At 30.6% G+C, this 20,620-nt stretch overlaps 1 protein-coding gene across 1 annotated transcript; it reads left to right on the top strand.

Annotated features, from left to right (window-relative positions):
* Positions 1–40: 40 nt before the first annotated feature.
* On the top strand, positions 41–18,242 carry LOC127724687 (membrane-bound transcription factor site-2 protease-like). Its single transcript, XM_052231741.1, has 9 exons — positions 41–380; positions 2,058–2,327; positions 4,204–4,307; positions 4,984–5,230; positions 6,150–6,330; positions 6,851–6,945; positions 7,361–7,553; positions 8,339–8,414; positions 14,100–18,242. Exons 1-9 carry the CDS (start codon positions 306–308, stop codon positions 14,317–14,319), a joined length of 1,461 nt encoding a protein of 486 aa, XP_052087701.1. The 5' UTR covers positions 41–305; the 3' UTR covers positions 14,320–18,242.
* Positions 18,243–20,620: the final 2,378 nt, after the last annotated feature.

Below are 20,620 nucleotides of genomic sequence, written 5' to 3'. Positions count from 1 at the left end.
ACAAAAATGCACCAATCGGATTAGAATACGTACTTTCATATTGAGACCATTGCGGTTGATTTGATCACGCTGTATTTAATTGAACTGTTAAACGAGAAATATTGCTTAGAAATGATTTAGGGTCATGTAAAATCATGAGGAAACTGAAATACAAGAGAACCTTCATGACTGCAGTTATTGTTTTCCACTGTAAAACAGAATGATGTGACAAGCAAATATGAAAAGAAACTTCTGAATATTGATCTGCAAAGACTGCATTGTTTATTTTTGTTTGTGACTCATGGAGCACATGTCCACATACTGAGATGTTGCAGACAACATGGATTGCATTAGTTCTTGGCTTTTGGTCATCTCTTTACCTCCTTGATGCTTTTCTGAAGGTATATTAACCACTCAGTAAGGCCCATAAATTTGTTTTCACTGTGGAAAAGATTAATTGTTAAGGCATACAAAGAGAGCTCGAGAATTCTGTACTTGTAGCAATCTAAAAAAAAAGTATTATTATATTGACATCATCTCTGGAAATCAGATATAGGTAATTAGGAATGGAAGCAAGACATCTCGCCCCACTGCCAAATCGCCCCACTTTTCCACCAACTTGCCACACTTTTTACCAACTCGCCCCACTCTTGCTTACCAACTCATCCCACTTATGAAAAAGGGTTAAATCCCGTTAAATTTAGTCCTGCCAACTCTTGATCCATTTGTGAAAATAGGTAAAATCCCGATGAATAAAGGTTTGCCAACTTGCCTTACTTATGAAAAATAGTAAAATCCTGATGAATTTAGTCCTGCCAACTCGCCCCACTTATGAAAAAGAGTATAATCCCATCGAATAAAGGTCTGCTAACTTGCCAGGTACTAATGAAAAAAAGATTTAAATGGTACTGCATTAAAGACTACCAACTCCCCCCAATTATCATGATTATGAAAAGGACTTTAATCCAGATGAATGTAATAATTCTTAAACTTATAATGTAATAATTCTTAAACTGCCAACTTGCCCCACTTATGAAAAAAAAATTAAATCTTACTGTCGTAAGGACTACTAACTCACCCCACTTATGAAAAGGAGGTTTATCTCATTGAATAAAGGTCTGCCAACTCACTGCACTAATGAAAAAAGGAATTAAACCGTACTGAAGTAAGGCCTATCAAGTCGCCCCACTTAAGAATTAAATGAGTACTGATGAAAACCTTAGAAATGCATCTTGTATATTTTTTACTTCTTTTCTTTTGGTTGAAACAAAGCAGGAAGAAGTAAGTATCAGTATCTCTGTGACATACAATGTTATTGACCATGTTGATCATTGTAACTGTTTATGATGTTTTTTTCTGGTAAATATAAAACACTGTTTTACAAGATAAATCAAGAATCATGGGTGTTTACATAATTTTATTCTCAGATGATAAGTTCCCCTTTTTCATAAGTGGGGCGAGTTGGTAAACCAGAGTGGGGAGAGTTGGTGAAAAAGGGGGTGAATTTGCAATGGGGCGAAATGTCATGGATTCATCAGGAATTATTACATTGGTTGTAATGAATTACTGTGATTTCCCAGTGAAATAAAAACCGATAATCTCACATGATGTGAAATGATTCTGATAATTTCACTCCTCTGACATCATACAACAATGGGTGTTCTCATATATTTTTTGTATTTGAATTCTTGAATGAGTTATTCTATAAATAGTAGAATAGAAAAACAAAGGATATGGGGTATCCATCCATGACACAACAATTAGTACATGCATAGCAAAAACACACAAAAAACAAAGGCACAGTGCTTTTATGTTCATTTATATTTAAATTAATACCAACAGCTGGAATCTCTTAGTTTAAGTTAATGATTAGTATTTATTGTACAATGTTGTACTAATAATATTACGTGAAAAGAAAAAAAATCTAAAATTCATTGAATTTATGATAAATTTTACCAGATTTCTAATGAAAATAGCTGCTTTTCCATGTAAGACAATCTTGATCTTATTAGAGAAGTTTAATAATATAAAAATCACTTAAAAGAAACCAGCATAAGATTAAACCTTTTTAATTTCAGACACAGAAATGGTCAGGTCGTCAATACATAGAAAGATTAGACAAGACTGGATTGTCTGTCTCTGTTTGCCAATTAAGATGGTATACTGCTATGTTCAACAGGACATTTGTCAAGTTGGGACAATGGAGACCACACTTTCTTAGAATTTGGTTTAACTGTGGAGTTGTTTTTGGACTGCTGGCAATGATTATGTCTATATTTTTGTTGACTTTATTGGTGTTTAACACTTTTCGACAGCAACCTGTAGATCAGCAAGTTTTGACACCTGTTGTAAGTTTAAAATAAAGTTTAGGAAAATACTTGACAGTTGAAATTAACAACAATGAAATATAAAAGCTTTAGTGTTATCATTGTACAGCAACTAAAAAATACATTAAATCCAAAGGATGTTTGATGGTTAACACAAAAAGTTTTGTTTTATGAAAAAAATGTAATTTTAGACCAGAACACAGAACACTATCTTTTGCTTCATTTATTTATAAAATGATATAATGCGTCGACTCTTGACCAACTTGGACATAACAGCACTAAATTTTCCTTAATAAATGCCAAATCCCAAAATTGAAATTATGTGTCCATGTCAACATTACAATACCGGTATAATTAAATCCAGAATTCCAGAATCTTGGACAATTTAAATGGCTATTTCCACAATTTAAAAAGTGAAATAACAAAAATATCGAACTCCAAGGAAAATTCAAAATGGAAAGTCCCTTACCAAATGGCAAAATCTAAAGCTCAAACACATCAAACGAATGGAAAACAACTGTCATATTCCTGACTTGGTACAGGCATTTCCTTATATAGAAAATGGTGGATTAAACCAGGTTTTATAGCTAGCTAAACCTCTCACTTGTATGACAGTCGCATAAAATTCCATTATATTGACAACAATGTGTGAACATAACAACCAGATGTAATAGGTAAAAATGTCAAAAATATGGGTACATCAGTCAACATTGTGTTATAATCTTAATCACTATAAAACAAACAAATATGTCAACAAACAAAGACAACTGAAAGAAATGACTCAATCCTGAATTCCTGAAAAAGGTCTTCTTATCAAACCAAATATATACATGTATAATAGCTTACCATAAACAACACTCATAAATGACTTACCTTCTCCTGTTCATAAAAAGAACACTGATATTTTCAGTAATTGAGGAGCTATTTTTTTCAAAAAGAATAGCCAAAAATTCAATGCAAATTTGCCTGTTTTTTCATTGAATTTCCATTAAGAAATCATGTCACTGTTGGAGCAATAATAATATCCTGAGGGACTAACAGTCCTTCAGTAAAGGAATCAATCCAGTGCTAGAAAATAAAAGTAACAGTTAATAAATTTTGTATTTTGGCAGTGCTTTTCGTTCATCAGGAAATGCCAATAACACAACAACCCAATGTTACAAAAAAAAACAACCCAAAAAACATGTAGAGTTTATATATAGGTCTTCAACAATAAATAAGTGTCTTTACAATATGTCAACTTCTTAATGGTCAAGTTGTGAATATATTTAACAAAGACTAAAAAAGATCTGACATTGATGCCAAATTTCCTAAATGATAAAACATTAAAGATGCATCAAAAGACAGCCACTGTCAAATTGTCAACAGCTGTATATATTCAGGAATCTGTCCTTTTTTATATGAGGTGCATTGAAGAAAATTGATAACAAAACTAATAATAAGTGACCATAATTTAAACATAGAAAGAAGACATTCTAATATTCCTAGAGAGCAGAGACTATGCCTTAAACGTAACATATTAGAAGATGAAAAACATTTTTTATTAGATAGTGAATTCAATAGGGAACCAAGAAACAACTTTTTCCATAATTTGGAAATAAACTTTTCTGTTAAATTTTTGTCTGATGAAGAAAAGGTTATTTTTATGTACAATCCATCAACACCATCACAAGTAAATAAATTGGGGTCCTACATTAAAAGTCATTAGAACTGAGGACAGGGGACTCTCGACTATTTACTGTTATTAAAGGATTGTGTATATATATGTGAATTTCAGTTATATTGTATACTTATTTTGTATTTGTCACAAAGTTATTGTTTAAAGTTTAAAATGGCAATAATCATTTGAATTTGAATTTGAATTATTAATGTATTTGAGTGAATTATTTTTTTTCAGATGCCAGGAATCAACTTACCGATCTCTCAAATGTCATACTATCTATTGACATTACTGGTATGTGGAATTTTACATGAAGTAGGCCATGCTATTGCTGCTGTAAGGTAAGAACAATCAATGAATGGAGATCACTCATCATGAATTGGGCATTGAAAATCTACCCCAAAGAAATACAAAAGATACAAAAAAATTAATAAATCTGCTACGTTAGATAAACTCAATATTTAATGGTGGATTGAATTTTCAGACAAAAATATGCAAACATTTGAAGTGTTTGGATTTCAGCAAAATTTGAATTTATTTCTGGTGTTAAATCTTTGAAAAAGTTCAGCTCACATTATTTACAAAACAGTCCGCAGAATTTTGAGAATAACATTAATCTTACATAAAATAAAATTTCTTGATGTAACTGTAGGATTTGAATGAAATTTTAAACTTATTTTTGTTGCTATTTCATACTGATCATGAATAAACTATGCAGTGTATCTTGGCTACCCGGTATGTCAATCTTGTGGACAATTATGTCATCAATATTTATTATTTATATATGTGACTTTCATAAACTTGCTAAAAACTCATGTATTTTTGAAATGTTATGCAAATATATGAAATTTGGGTCACATTTTTTCAACAACTACAATTCAAAGCTTCTCTTTAAATAGGACCAACCTTCTTCTGGTAATGCATTATTATGTGACATGTTTCTGTTCCTTTGATGTTCGACTCCCTGTTTAGTGAAAAATTAAAACTTCATGATATATGTATATTCTTTCTTTTCAGGGAACAAGTAAGAGTAAATGGTTTTGGTTTGTTTATATTTATTTTATACCCAGGAGCATATGTGGATTTATCAACAGAGCACTTACAAGCAGTCTCCCCGTTACGTCAGTTGAGAATTTACTGTGCTGGAGTGTGGCATAATTTTGTAATTGTTGTATTGGCATTATGTGTGCTGTTGATATTACCTTTACTACTGGCTCCATTCTATGGTACTGGAGAGTCTGTGGTTATAACTCAGGTCACAGAGGTATAGTATTGTTATTATAGTATTGTATTAGTTAAGTACTGTTCTCATGTTACTGACCACAATTCTACTCTTGTTATAACTCAGGTCACAGAGATATAGTATTGTGTTAGTTAAGTACATGTTACTGACCCTAACTCTACTGCTGTCACCATTTATTATAATTCATGTTACAGATGTATAGTATTGTCAGGATAGTTTACTATCAAGTTGTGGTCACATTAAAACTTGGTACACATGTACATTATGATGTGAACTTTTAAAATTATATGCCAAAAAAAAGTATTAACACAAATACTGAACTCCAAAGTAAATTCAAAAAGGGGGAAGTCCATAATAAATTAAAACAACACTTTATAAATTACATGCTTAATAAAACTTGACAAATGCAAACCCTGAACTATATCAACCAACAGAACAAATAGAAAACAACTTTCATATTCCTGACTTGTAATAGGAATTTCCTGAAGGAAATGGTGGGTTAAACCTGGTTTTTATATAGCTAGCTAAACCTCCCACTTCTATAACAGTTGTTTATAGTTCCATTATATTGACACATTGGGTGATTAACCCAAACAGACATGAGGGTTTTTGCCCTGATTTTATAGTTCACAAAACACAAAAATATAGTGCAAGTGGGTATTAAGGTAAAGTGTTTGGTCAAGGTAGTTGACCATCACGTTGTGGTCATATTAACTTGAATCTTGTTCATTATGATGTGAACTTTTAAATCATGTGCCAAAAAAGGGATTTAATACCAATTTCACAGGTCACTGAACATATAAATATAATGCAATCGGGGCATGGTGTCCTATGGACACAGATTCTTGTTAAACAAGATATTGGTGTTGTTTCACAGGTTTAAAAAACAGACACAGCATGATTAAATAACTCACTAATTGCTTTAAGATTTTTATTGTAGAACTCAGCAGTTTCTGGACCAAGGGGTCTTGCAGTAGGAGAAGCAATAACCAGTTTAAGTGATTGTCGTGTGACTAGTCTTGATGACTGGAGTACATGCATTTCTGTCAGTATGAAAGAACCAACTATGGGACATTGTATGGCTTTGAATCTAATTAAAGATTTGGATGCATCCCCAAAAAGTAATAAAATCTACACTTAGGTTGAAATTATCAGCTATATTGTTGTTGTAAATACATACCCATTCTAAATTCCAAGAAAGAAAACAACTGGAGAAAGGATAATGAACAACCAGTAAGCTTGCATTGGTAGAAGTGCAATATGTCCAGTTTCTCATACCAAAAAAAAAATTTACAAGTTCATTAGCAGATGGTTTTTCAGCATTTGTTTGTTATTATTAGTATTTATAGCTTTGTCATATAATTTAATGACTTTGGAGAATCTTGAGTGTCTCTGTAGAGAACCAGTTCTGCTTGTATTATACTGGTGTATCACTGTTTCAGGCTACTGTGTCACAACAGCATAAACATTTGGTTGAAATAAAACATAAAACATGATATCAGCGAAACAATGGGCATTGGATATATGAATATGCCTTTTTAGCTAGGAAACTGTGAAATCTCTCATAAAATAGCTGATCCGTCTATTTGTGTATAAACTTTTCTGCTAATTTAAATGTTTTTTTGTTTTTTTTTCTGCCAGACTGGACTCGAACAGAGAAATCTATAGACTGTTGTAATAGGAGTAGCAGTACACACCTGTGTTTTAATTATCATACAAAGACTGCTCCCCATGATGTAAGTTATTAATTTGTTTTAAGGGATTTTTACACAAGAAAGATATAGAGTTATAAAAATCTCAATTTTGGTCAAAAGATATGCAAATGATTAATATGAATTAAAGACAAGACTGCCATGGAATCTTTTTTAGATGTTAGAAAATATTTTTTTTAATCACTTGAATGTTACAATGTCATGGTGTTATGACATCTTTTGATTTACTAAAATTAGGCAAGAAATAATAATTTTGGGTTCGTTTTACATATATTTGCATCAGAACAACACCATTCATCCACATTCAAAAGCCTTACAATATGAAGATTCCAGTTTCACAGCAAGTTCTACTGATTATTTTTTTCTCAAAAAGGTAACATGTGTTAGACTATGTCATTGTTTGTTTCACTTAACAATGTTGCCTTTAAAATAATTTCAGAAATATGCTTGTTTGCCAGCAAGAGCTATAACTGAGAGACCCATGTGTAAATTACAAAGTGATTGTTATATACCAAAGGGTGACGTTTGTGTATATCCTGCTTTAGACAATGAAACCAAATTACTTCAAGTTTACCATGGACGTAAACCACCATTACTATTTCTGGGTCATCCACTTGACCTTCATTACTCTGGTAAGTCAGCATATTTTTTATTTAAATGTAGATAAATTTATAGAAAGAAAAAACTATCTTTTACTATAAACATAAACATTCCAGTAGATTGTAAGTAATCTTTCCATTTTCTTTTTAACTCTTTAAAGCTGTTATCCTAATGCTAGCAAGTTAAAGGTTTGGTTGGCTTGCTTGCTTTGTTTGTATAAATGTTTGCTCAAGCATTGTAACTTAGATTGACATCTGCAATCAATAGATAGGCAGGGCTTCAACTTGTATACATTGCTTAACTTCCAATAACATTTATAAGTATAAGGCCACAAAAAAGAATATGTTTGTTTGCCCTAACCCTACCTACCCAGAAAATAGCTGTCTACTTAAAATCTTTTATTGTCCTGATGTGAAAAAGTTTTTTTTTTTATCAGATAGGCATGAAGACTAAAAAAACATCTGACACTTCAATTTCTCCTTGCCGAAAAAAGAAAGAAATGCCTACCTACCTACCCACTGTCTCTACCTTTGGGTAGGGTTTGGGCAAACCAAAATATTTTTAAGTGTGGCCTAATGTATACAAGCTGAAACCACGCCTATCTATTGATAGCAGATGTCAGTTCTAGTTACAATGCTTGAGCAAACATTTATATTTATTTGATCAAGATATAAAGTTATTATCACAAAGTAGAGAAACTTTAAAATGCATTCAATTCTAATGAAATTAAAATAAAAAAAAACATTTTCTTTTTTATATATTGATGAATACTCTTTTAATTGTAATTATTAATTGTATTTATTTTTTTCTTTTACAGTTGTTCTAAGTAATTATGTACCAAAAAGTTTTGCTATTCCATTGAATCTACCGTATGTTGTAGAAACTTTCAGCAAGTATCCTTTTCAAGTGATTGCAATAGTGTTTTCATGGTCACGAAAAGTAAACCAGTTTTCAAAGTTTGCCACATACGCTTTAGACATAGGTCATCACAAATCAGATCTATACACTGTAAATGTTATTCAGATAAGAAAATGATAGTTTTTGTATCGCCTTGATGAAGTCAAAAAGCGAGTAGTAGGCGGCGGTGTGGCGTCGTCAACAGTGTATTAGTTTGTGATAAGGTCAGTTTTGTAGGGAACCACTAGTGGTAGGTTAATGATATTTGGTATGCATATGTATTAGCATTTGCACATCTCATTTCCATGGACATTATTTGGCCCCGCCCCCTCAGTCATGGTCTATTGACTTTGAAACTTTTGCATTGTATGCATGTATTAGTTTGTGAATAGGTCAGTTTATGGGGAACCACTAGTGGTAGGTGAATGATATTTGGTATGCAGTTATATAAGCATTGGCACATCTCATTTCCATGGTGATTATTTATCCCCTCCCCCTCATTCATGGTCTATTGACTTTAAAACTTTTGCTTAGTTTACATGTATTAGTTTGTGATTTTGTCATTTTTATAGGGAAGCAATAGAGTTAGGTCAATGATATTTGGTATTCAGTTGTATTAGCATTGGCACATCTCATTTCCATGGCAATTCTTTGGCCCTGCCTTTTAGTCGTGGTCTATTGACTTTGAAACTTTTGCGTGAATTACATGTATAAGTTTGTGATTAGGTCAGTTATTGTGAAACCACTAGTGGAAGGTCAATGATATTTGGTATGCATATGTTTAAGCATTTCCATGTAGATTGTTTGGCCCCCTGTACCTTCAGTCATGGTTCATTGACTTTGAATATTTTGCATAACTTACATGTTACTTCAAAATAACAAAAAGGCAAGACATATCTCTGTGTTTACAGTTTATTGAGTAAGGAGTTATTCTTATATTACGAGATGTGGTAACAGTATATTAAATGAGACAACTATCCCCCAGAGTCAAAATGATATGGATATAACTACTTATAGGTTTCCCTATGGCCTTCAACAAAAAGGCAAATATAAGGCAAATACGTCAAAATGTCGAAGACATTGTATAAGAAATTGTTGTGGTATTTTTCTCGGCAACTACAAATTATAGCTTCTTGATATTTGGTGCCGAATTTAATATAAGTACCTAAGCTAAACTGTATCCTTATTTTCTTCTTGGTAAATGTATTTCCTTTCTGTTAAATGTTTCTACATTGATTGGTAAATGCATTTCCTTTCTGTTTAATGTTTCTACATTGAGTGGTATATGTATTTCCTTTCTGTTTAATGCTTCTACATTGAGTGGTACTGTGGATTCATTTTTATTCGTGGTATACCAATTTTCGTGGGTTTCGTGGGTCTCAGCGAACCACAAATTTAAGAATTCAACGAAGAATAATCCCGAGAAATGTGTATGGAGTCGGATGTTTATTTCCAGTTATGTTATGCAGTTCTAGTATAGTGTTGACTAACGATAAACATTGTAACATAACACGTGTTTTTCTTGAAAGAAGATACAAGTATTTTGATTAAATCAATAATAAATATATCGAATATCAGTGACAATTTACTTTTTAAAATTGATTTAAACTGTTCATGGAAAATAAATGCAAGTTGTTAATTACCGTGTCATAGTTTGGTTTACTGGTGATTAAAAATCAATAGGATTAACGGTGCGGGGATATTGCCCGTAGGTAATATTATTTATAACAGGAACATTTATTTTCACACCTTTTACTTAAACTTATATATTATATCGTGATTAGGGAAATGAGCTTTTGATCATAGAGTTTTGAATGCCTTATAAAATTCCGACAAGAATTTATAAATTGTAAAACAAACAAATAATTAGTTGTCTCTGTCCATTATTGTAATAGAAGTTTTCAATGAACACTTTAACCTAGAATGACCAAGCGAGGATTTTGACAATTCAAAACCTTTTCAATGAATTCTTTCTTTTTTGTTTGTTTTATTATTGATCAAACCAAGGAGGGTATATGATCTCCTAAATTAAAAAGAAATCCACGAATTACGTATCTGATTTTTTTTTTTTTTTTGTTATCAGCGATCCACGAATTTACGTATACCACGAAACATCTTTTTTTCTCTATCCACGAAAATTGATACCCACGAAAATAAATGAATCCACAGTATATGTATTTCCTTTCTGTTAAGTGTTTCTACATTGATTGGTAAATGTATTTCCTTTCTGTTAAATGTTTCTACATTGATTAGTATATGTATTTCCTTTCTGTTTAATGTTTCTACATTGATTAGTAAATGTATTTCCTTTCTGTTTAATGTTTTGATTGGTAAATGTATTCCCTTTCTGTTTAATGTTTCTACATTGAGTTGTAAATGTATTTCCTTTCTGTTTAAATTTCAACATTGAGTGGTAAATGTATTTCCTTTCTGTTTAATGTTTCTACATTGATTGGTAAATGTATTCCCTTTCTGTTAAATGTTCCTACATTGATTAGTATATGTATTTCCTTTCTGTTTAATGTTTCTACATTGAGTGGTAAATGTATTTCCTTTCTGCTTAAATTTCAACATTGAGTGGTAAATGTATTTCCTTTCTGTTTAATGTTTCTACATTGAGTGGTAAATGTCTTTCCTTTCTGTTTGATGTTTCTACATTGAGTGGTAAATGTATTCCCTTTCTGTTTAATGTTTCTACATTGATTGGTAAATGTATTCCCTTTCTGTTAAATGTTTCTACATTGATTAGTATATGTATTTCCTTTCTGTTTAATGTTTCTACATTGAGTGGTAAATGTATTCCCTTTCTGTTTAATGTTTCTACATTGATTAGTAAATGTATTCCATTTCTGTTAAATGTTTCTACATTGATTAGTATATGTATTCCCTTTCTGTTAAATGTTTCTACATTGATTAGTATATGTATTTCCTTTCTGTTTAATGTTTCTACATTGATTGGTAAATGTATTTCCTTTCTGTTTAATGTTTCTACATTGATTGGTAAATGTATTTCCTTTCTGTTTAATGTTTCTACATTGATTGGTATATGTATTTCCTTTCTGTTTAATGTTTCTACATTGAGTGGTAAATGTATTTCCTTTCTGTTTAATGTTTCTACATTGATTGGTAAATGTATTCCCTTTCTGTTAAATGTTTCTACATTGATTGGTATATGTATTTCCTTTCTGTTTAATGTTTCTACATTGATTAGTAAATGTATTCCATTTCTGTTAAATGTTTCTACATTGATTAGTATATGTATTTCCTTTCTGTTTAATGTTTCTACATTGATTGGTAAATGTATTCCCTTTCTGTTAAATGTTTCTACATTGATTAGTATATGTATTTCCTTTCTGTTTAATGTTTCTACATTGATTGGTAAATGTATTCCCTTTCTGTTAAATGTTTCTACATTGAGTGGTAAATGTATTTCCTTTCTGTTTAATGTTTCTACATTGATTGGTATATGTATTCCCTTTCTGTTTAATGTTTCTACATTGAGTGGTAAATGTATTTCCTTTCTGTTTAATGTTTCTACATTGATTGGTATATGTATTTCCTTTCTGTTTAATGTTTCTACATTGATTGGTAAATGTATTCCCTTTCTGTTAAATGTTTCTACATTGATTAGTATATGTATTTCCTTTCTGTTTAATGTTTCTACATTGAGTGGTAAATGTATTTCCTTTCTGTTTAATGTTTCTACATTGATTGGTAAATGTATTCCCTTTCTGTTTAATGTTTTGATTGGTATATGTATTTCCTTTCTGTTTAATGTTTCTACATTGATTGGTATATGTATTTCCTTTCTGTTTAATGTTTCTACATTGATTGGTATATGTATTTCCTTTCTGTTTAATGTTTTGATTGGTATATGTATTTCCTTTCTGTTTAATGTTTCTACATTGATTGGTAAATGTATTCCCTTTCTGTTAAATGTTTCTACATTGATTAGTATATGTATTTCCTTTCTGTTTAATGTTTCTACATTGAGTGGTAAATGTATTTCCTTTCTGTTTAATGTTTCTACATTGATTGGTATATGTATTTCCTTTCTGTTTAATGTTTCTACATTGATTAGTATATGTATTTCCTTTCTGTTTAATGTTTCTACATTGAGTGGTAAATGTATTTCCTTTCTGTTTAATGTTTTGATTGGTATATGTATTTCCTTTCTGTTTAATGTTTTGATTGGTATATGTATTTCCTTTCTGTTTAATGTTTTGATTGGTATATGTATTTCCTTTCTGTTTAATGTTTCTACATTGATTGGTAAATGTATTCCCTTTCTGTTTAATGTTTTGATTGGTATATGTATTTCCTTTCTGTTTAATGTTTCTACATTGATTGGTATATGTATTTCCTTTCTGTTTAATGTTTCTACATTGATTGGTATATGTATTTCCTTTCTGTTTAATGTTTCTACATTGATTGGTATATGTATTTCCTTTCTGTTTAATGTTTCTACATTGATTAGTATATGTATTTCCTTTCTGTTTAATGTTTCTACATTGATTGGTATATGTATTTCCTTTCTGTTTAATGTTTCTACATTGATTGGTAAATGTATTCCCTTTCTGTTAAATGTTTCTACATTGATTGGTAAATGTATTCCCTTTCTGTTTAATGTTTCTACATTGATTGGTAAATGTATTTCCTTTCTGTTTAATGTTTCTACATTGATTGGTAAATGTATTTCCTTTCTGTTTAATGTTTCTACATTGAGTGGTAAATGTATTTCCTTTCTGTTTAATGTTTCTACATTGAGTGGTAAATGTATTCCCTTTCTGTTAAATGTTTCTACATTGATTAGTATATGTATTTCCTTTCTGTTTAATGTTTCTACATTGATTGGTAAATGTATTCCCTTTCTGTTAAATGTTTCTACATTGATTAGTATATGTATTTCCTTTCTGTTTAATGTTTCTACATTGATTGGTAAATGTATTTCCTTTCTGTTTAATGTTTCTACATTGATTAGTATATGTATTTCCTTTCTGTTTAATGTTTCTACATTGATTGGTAAATGTATTCCCTTTCTGTTAAATGTTTCTACATTGATTAGTATATGTATTTCCTTTCTGTTTAATGTTTCTACATTGATTGGTAAATGTATTTCCTTTCTGTTTAATGTTTCTACATTGAGTGGTAAATGTATTTCCTTTCTGTTTAATGTTTCTACATTGATTGGTAAATGTATTCCCTTTCTGTTAAATGTTTCTACATTGATTAGTATATGTATTTCCTTTCTGTTTAATGTTTCTACATTGATTGGTAAATGTATTCCCTTTCTGTTAAATGTTTCTACATTGATTAGTATATGTATTTCCTTTCTGTTTAATGTTTCTACATTGAGTGGTAAATGTATTTCCTTTCTGTTTAATGTTTCTACATTGATTGGTAAATGTATTTCCTTTCACTCAAAAGTGAGAGCAAGAGTAAGAATTAGTGAGCAGTAGCTCACACTGTATCATGTTTTTGCTAATCATACTAAGAAATTGAAACTTTTCAGTTGAATCTGATTTAAAATACTTTACAACTTGTGGTCAGAAAATAAACATATAAATATGTGTCACTCAAATAAAACATTATATCTGACCTTTAATAAATAGTTGTATGTAATGGTATGTTGAATAAACAGTGTGTTAGAATAGACTGTATGATCCTTAACTCAGTACAAGATATTTGATATCTCTCTCAGGAGCATTAATAATACTGAATGTTGTACCATGTTATGCATTAGATGGTCAGTGGATATGTCATGGGTTTATAGAGATAGCTCTACGTTCTACTATATCAGACAGAGAAACAAGAGGACTTATTTATACTGTGATGATCCTTTATGGAACATGTTTGTTATTTATAAATGTTGTTATAGCAATGTGGGCATTGTTTTCATAGCATTAATTGTCCATTTCATCCAAGAAACTTGATGAGTAATAAATTATTATATCCCCACTTGAATAGTGGGGTATATTGCATTCACCTTGTCAGTCTGTCTGTCTGTTCGTCAGTCCGTCCAACAAATATTTCCTTCACACTCTTATCAGGTACTACTTAACAGAATTACTTCATATTTGGTAAGAATCTTGTCATTGATGAGTTTTAATTTGTGAGACACCTATAGCTACTTCCTGTATCTGAAATATGTTGAATGAACTTTAATTTTTTCATCATACAGATCTCAGGCATTACTGAAGAGAAAGTCTACATACTTGTTCAGAAGCTTGGTAGTGATGAGTTGTAACATTTGGAAATTTTTTGGATTTGTCGGACTTCTGCTTTCTGTTTGCCTATACTTTGAATTTTTCAATATTTTAACAGGCTTTAAATTTTCTTCACACTTTTCTCAATTACTGCTGAAGAGAACGACTTCATATTTAGTCAACAGCCTATAAGTGTTGAGTTGTAATGGGTGAGCATTTTACATAATCTGTTGGTCACATCGTTCTGGTTATGCTATACTTTGAATTACAATTGGTGATATGCTTAGCACAACATTGCATGCATTTTTGTTTAATATTACTGTATATCAAGAAAAAAATGGTACATGCATATGTATGAAACATACTGTAAATATACGGACCCTCATTTTTGAGATTTGGCAGTTTTTTGCTAAATGAGATTTCCTGTGGAGGAATAAAATATTCATGTAAATTTCCCATTTTTTAGCAGCTGTGGTCTGGTCTTACTTTTTTCAGGTATAAACATCTTCATTTACTTTGAAATGAAAAGCTGAAACTTTTACAAACTCATTAGAGACTAGAAGTTTTACTACTTTGTGATATCTTCGTCTTTGTTCGACATTCTTCTTGTTTGAAATGGACAATTAACAATGCATATTCAACACCCTACAAACTCTTCAATTGTCATTGATCACTGGATCAATACTTCCTACTTAATTACAGCTATTTGTGCATTTTTGCTTTTATTCACATTTTTGAAATTGTTAAATTGTTAAAGTTGTTTATGTTAAGAGTTTAATGGTCCGAAGTAATGTGTATAATGTCATTTACCTCGTTTAGAATCTGGATATTACTGTGTACAAATAAAATATATATATCTCCTTAGGGTTAAACCCTTAAAAAATATTCTGGCAATCCCTCAACTAAAACATACATGTACATGTTCTGTATGTGTAGACCAATTAAGAGGGCTTCTGTTAGCCATGACAACATTTTACTTATACATTGTATATGGATTGGTATTCACATCCAAAGTATTCATGTTAATAATTTGTGGAAGAATTCAATCCTAGCTTAAAACGTTTTTCAATATAAGATGTTAATGTATGGATAAACATATATGATGATATAGGTATGATAAAATTGTGATGTAGAATAGAAAAATACTTGGATAGTGAGAATAGGTTAAAGTATATAAGTGAGTGACTGACATGTGTGAAACAAGTGTGGATGTGATTTGCTGTCTTTTACATTTGGTTTAATGTGCAGAATAATAGCATTATGATTTTTTGTCTTGTTGGGACAAAAGTCACAGTCGCAGTTTTCGTCTCATTATGCGAGACATAGGGATTACTATTTGGCGGTGATGGCTATGTAAACTATTTGAATAAAGCTTTATATTTCAGAAGGTAGAATACCTGGCTGCTTCACACCTTGTATGCAGTAACTTTATGTCACGAAGTTTCCGACTGTCATATGTTCATTGTCCTTGACCTCATTTTCGTCATCAGGTTCATTGTTCAATGTTAAGTTTTTGTGTTTTGGTCTGTTTTTCTATTACCTTAAGCAATAGGTCAACTATATTTGGTGTATGGAATAATTGTAAGGTGTACATGTCTGTCTGACAGGATTTATCTGACCTTGACCTCATTGTGATGGATATTTATGGATGTAAAGTTTATGTGATACTCAAAGTAAAACCTTTATCTTTAAGACTTTCAACATATCAATGGTCAGTAAAGCAGGCGAGACATTTCAGCGTTTGCATTCTTGTTTAGCTTATTTAGCAAAATTAATTGTTAAAATGTATTATATGAAACATCATCATCAAACATGCATTTCAGTGTTATTCTATTTCTCATACAATCAGGATTTAAAATTACATTGTAAAAGAACTCTTTTTGATGATAAAATGCCCTAAGGAGAACACTGTAATTAAAACCTGATACTAAGTCTATTATTGCTAGGAAAAAAAAAGCTGTACAAATAATTTTAAAATCATCACCTTCATCATCATGACTATGCTACAAATGTTATATATGTATATCTAAACTTTAGGCACCCAGCCAGAGGGAATGTAATATAGAATTGTTTATAACATAATGAATTTGTAAGCTTTTAAACACAGCTGAGAAGATGGCTCAAACTGTAGGGGTAAATAATGCACAATCAGTAATTTTTATGAATTTGCAGATAACCATTCATTTCATCTTTGTTAGATCTTAGATGTCTGTGTTTGTATTATGCTAAACATTATCAGAGTTTTGTTTAGATCCTTCATTGGCAGTTTTTATGTATTCTTTTACTTTTATACTTGTAAATGTCTATAAGATATATGTTTATTGTTCATTTTATTTGATCATATATCAATGAAACTGTTTGATATTTTCTTTGCAGGTTGAATGAGGTTTTACTTTATGTTTCAAAATGTTTAATTCACAAATTCATTTGAACAGGAACCATAAAAAAGTAACACAGAAAAAATTTCAAAACAGGTTAAATTTGATGTCAGCATGGGAAAAGAAAACTGGATACTCTTATTTCTAGATTTTAAATTTTCTGTTATTAAGCAAAGACTATATCAAGTACACTTATAGAAATAATAGACATTTTATTGTTAACTTTTACAGATAATATGTTTGCCTATTTTTTTTTCATTTGTTTCCCTTTCCGAAAAGATTAGCTGCCTATATGACACACAACTGACAAATGAATCGCTGTCATTTTGCCTTGTTGTTAAGTCTCTCTACAACTCCTTTGAAGCTACTCAATTGAAACCATTTAGAGTTAGATCTTCAACAGGATGTGCAGTATTTATCATTGATTTTGGGTTTTTCTAGTAGGTAAATAGGCTTTTGCATGATTCATGTGGGTTTACATTTCTTATCCACATCCACTGTGTACCTCTTGATTTAAAAAGCCAAACCTTAAATCTGCAACCAAAGTTGACCTTGGATGCAGTTGGCTATTCTTATAATATCCTTTTTGGCATTATACATAGTTCCCCAAGTATTAATACGTCCCTGTCTGTCAATTGGTTGCTTTTGAGCATTCCTATGAAGATCAATCCAGAAAAGTGATTCAGATGCTTCATATTTATAAAGTGTTAATTTGTTTAAAGTAATCTTCAACAGGCAAAGTTGTACATTGTATTTTATTGTCTTTAAAGTTTGTTGATTGCATCATTTATAGATTCTTGGCCACTTTTATAGGACTTTTACATGGCACAAATTCAGGTTGTATACAAACCCTCATTAACCACTTATATTTATGTATTAAATTGCAAATTCTTTTTTTTTTAGAATGGAAAACACTTCTGGAGTTTGCCAAGCCAAAACATTTACTCTTCAATTTTTTGCACTGAAATGTAAATGAAAAACTAGGGGAGATAACACATTCATGTTTAAGTTATGGAGGGAAAAATTATTGTGGGTTGCTTTAATATAATGCTATGTTGAGATTAACATTTTAAGTACAAGATACACTGTACAATTAAATATTTTAATGAATTGTAAAAAATATAAATTGAAATTAGTCATAAAATGTAGTTGCAGTATGAAAGTATCTATTTTGAATGTGTGTTAGAATTAATGAAATTATGGGACCAGAAATTTGGAACAAATAAAAAACATATCGCTATTTTGTTATTTTCTTTATGATCACAAATGCATATATCTACAAAACACAAAAATTCTTATCAACTGTTTGACAAAAAAGATTCACATTTTTTAGGATTTGTCATATTCTCTTGACCATACTGTACTGACATTTTGATTTCGCGTTTGTGTCACTGTCACGGATAGATGAGTGCTGGCTTAGAAGGAGTCTGTACTTATATAAGAAATGACTAATACTTTAAACAAAATAACAATTTAATATAGTACAAATTTACAATTATCAAATTAATTAATACTGATGCGATTGAGTGAGTATCGCAATAATAAGAACTCGCATTCTGATATCTGATATTAATAACTGTATACAGATTTTCCTGCAATCGCAATAATTAATCTCTCATGTTTGTCTTTTCCACAAAAATCGCAATAATAAATGCATGCAATAATTTCTGAATTTACAGTAGATGTAAAATGTGGACATGCATTATACACTGAAGTTTACAGAATATACAATTTATAAGATACTGACGGTCTGCAAATTGAAATGGAATTAACCAATCAAAATAACTATACATATACGAGAAAATAAAGTCACCCTGTGACAGTCACTTTGACAACTTTTTACTATAGAAATACAATGACACTTTGTAAACAGAACTACTTTGAGACCCTTTTTGCCAGAAAGCTTCTATTCATGGCACATGTAGGACTGTTTGTCATTATACAGTGTATGTAGTTGACCATATACTGAAACTTTTTTCCAATTTGACCATTTTCGCTAGAGTTATTAGACTTTGACTATCTTGCAATATACTCACACATTGTAACTGTATTCCACAATCACACAGGTGAGGACATTTCACTTCTGCATAGCACTCTTTCCAAACTAATATTAGAATGGAAGTAATTGTAATCAATATGTAAGTCAATTAGTGTAAATTTGCAACCATCAAATCTGACTGATGTTGGTAAATATTAAAATACAATATCTATCTCTCTAATATGGCTAAATGTGCAGGTATTAAAATACAATATCTATCTCTCCAATATGGCTAAATGTGCAGGTATTAAAATACAATATCTATCTCTCTAATATGGCTAAATGTGCAGGTATTGAAATACAATATCTATCTCTCTAATATGGCTGAATGTGCAGGTATTAAAATACAATATCTATCTCTCTAATATGGCTGAATGTGCAGGTATTAAAATACAATATCTATCTCTCCAATATGGCTAAATGTGCAGGTATTAAAATGAAATATCTATCTCTCCAATATGGCTAATTGTGCAGGTATTAAAATACAGTATCTATCTCTCCAATATGGCTAAATGTGCAGGTATTAAAATACAATATCTATCTCTCCAATATGGCTAAATGTGCAGGTATTAAAATGCAATATCTATCTCTCCAATATGGCTAAATGTGCAGGTATTAAAATACAATATCTAACTCTCCAATATGGCTCAATGTGCTGGTATTAAAATACAATATCTATCTCTCTCTAATATGGCTAAATGTGCAGGTATTAAAATACAATATCTATCTCTCTCTAATATGGCTAAATGTGCAGGTATTAAAATACAATATCTATCTCTCTAATATGGCTAAATGTGCAGGTATTAAAATACAATATCTATCTCTCTAATATGGCTAAATGTGCAGGTATTGAAATACAATATCTATCTCTTTAATATGGCTGAATGTGCAGGTATTAAAATACAATATCTATCTCTCTAATATGGCTGAATGTGCAGGTATTAAAATACAATATCTATCTCTCCAATATGGCTAAATGTGCAGGTATTAAAATGCAATATCTATCTCTCCAATATGGCTAATTGTGCAGGTATTAAAATACAGTATCTATCTCTCCAATATGGCTAAATGTGCAGGTATTAAAATACAATATCTATCTCTCCAATATGGCTAAATGTGCAGGTATTAAAATGCAATATCTATTTTTCCAATATGGCTAAATGTGCAGGTATTAAAATACAATATAGATCTCTCCAATATGGCTAAATGTGCAGGTATTAAAATACAATATCTATCTCTCTCTAATATGGCTAAATGTGCAGGTTTTAAAATACAATATCTATCTCTCTCTAATATGGCTAAATGTACAGGTATTAAAATGCAATATCTATCTCTCCAATATGGCTAAATGTGCAGGTATTAAAATACAATATCTAACTCTCCAATATGGCTCAATGTGCAGGTATTAAAATACAATATCTATCTCTCTCTAATATGGCTAAATGTGCAGGTATTAAAATACAATATCTATCTCTCTCTAATATGGCTAAATGTGCAGGTATTAAAATACAATATCTATCTCTCTAATATGGCTAAATGTGCAGGTATTAAAATAAAATATCTATCTCTCTAATATGGCT

The sequence above is a fragment of the Mytilus californianus genome, unplaced genomic scaffold (assembly GCF_021869535.1).
Source record: "Mytilus californianus isolate M0D057914Y unplaced genomic scaffold, xbMytCali1.0.p SCAF_14, whole genome shotgun sequence".
Lineage (NCBI taxonomy): Eukaryota > Metazoa > Mollusca > Bivalvia > Mytilida > Mytilidae > Mytilus > Mytilus californianus.
The sequence above is the reverse complement of the archived record's forward strand: the minus strand, read 5'-3'. Positions and strand labels throughout refer to the sequence as shown.

Excerpts from the sequence above, each read along its gene's own strand:
- LOC127724687 (XM_052231741.1), top strand. The coding sequence starts at position 306 with ATGTTGCAGACAACATGGATTGCATTAGTTCTTGGCTTTTGGTCATCT. Across the intron at positions 4,308-4,983 it reads CATGCTATTGCTGCTGTAAG|GGAACAAGTAAGAGTAAATG; the intron begins GTAAGAACAATC and ends CTTTCTTTTCAG. Across the intron at positions 6,331-6,850 it reads TTTGGATGCATCCCCAAAAA|ACTGGACTCGAACAGAGAAA; the intron begins GTAATAAAATCT and ends TTTTTCTGCCAG.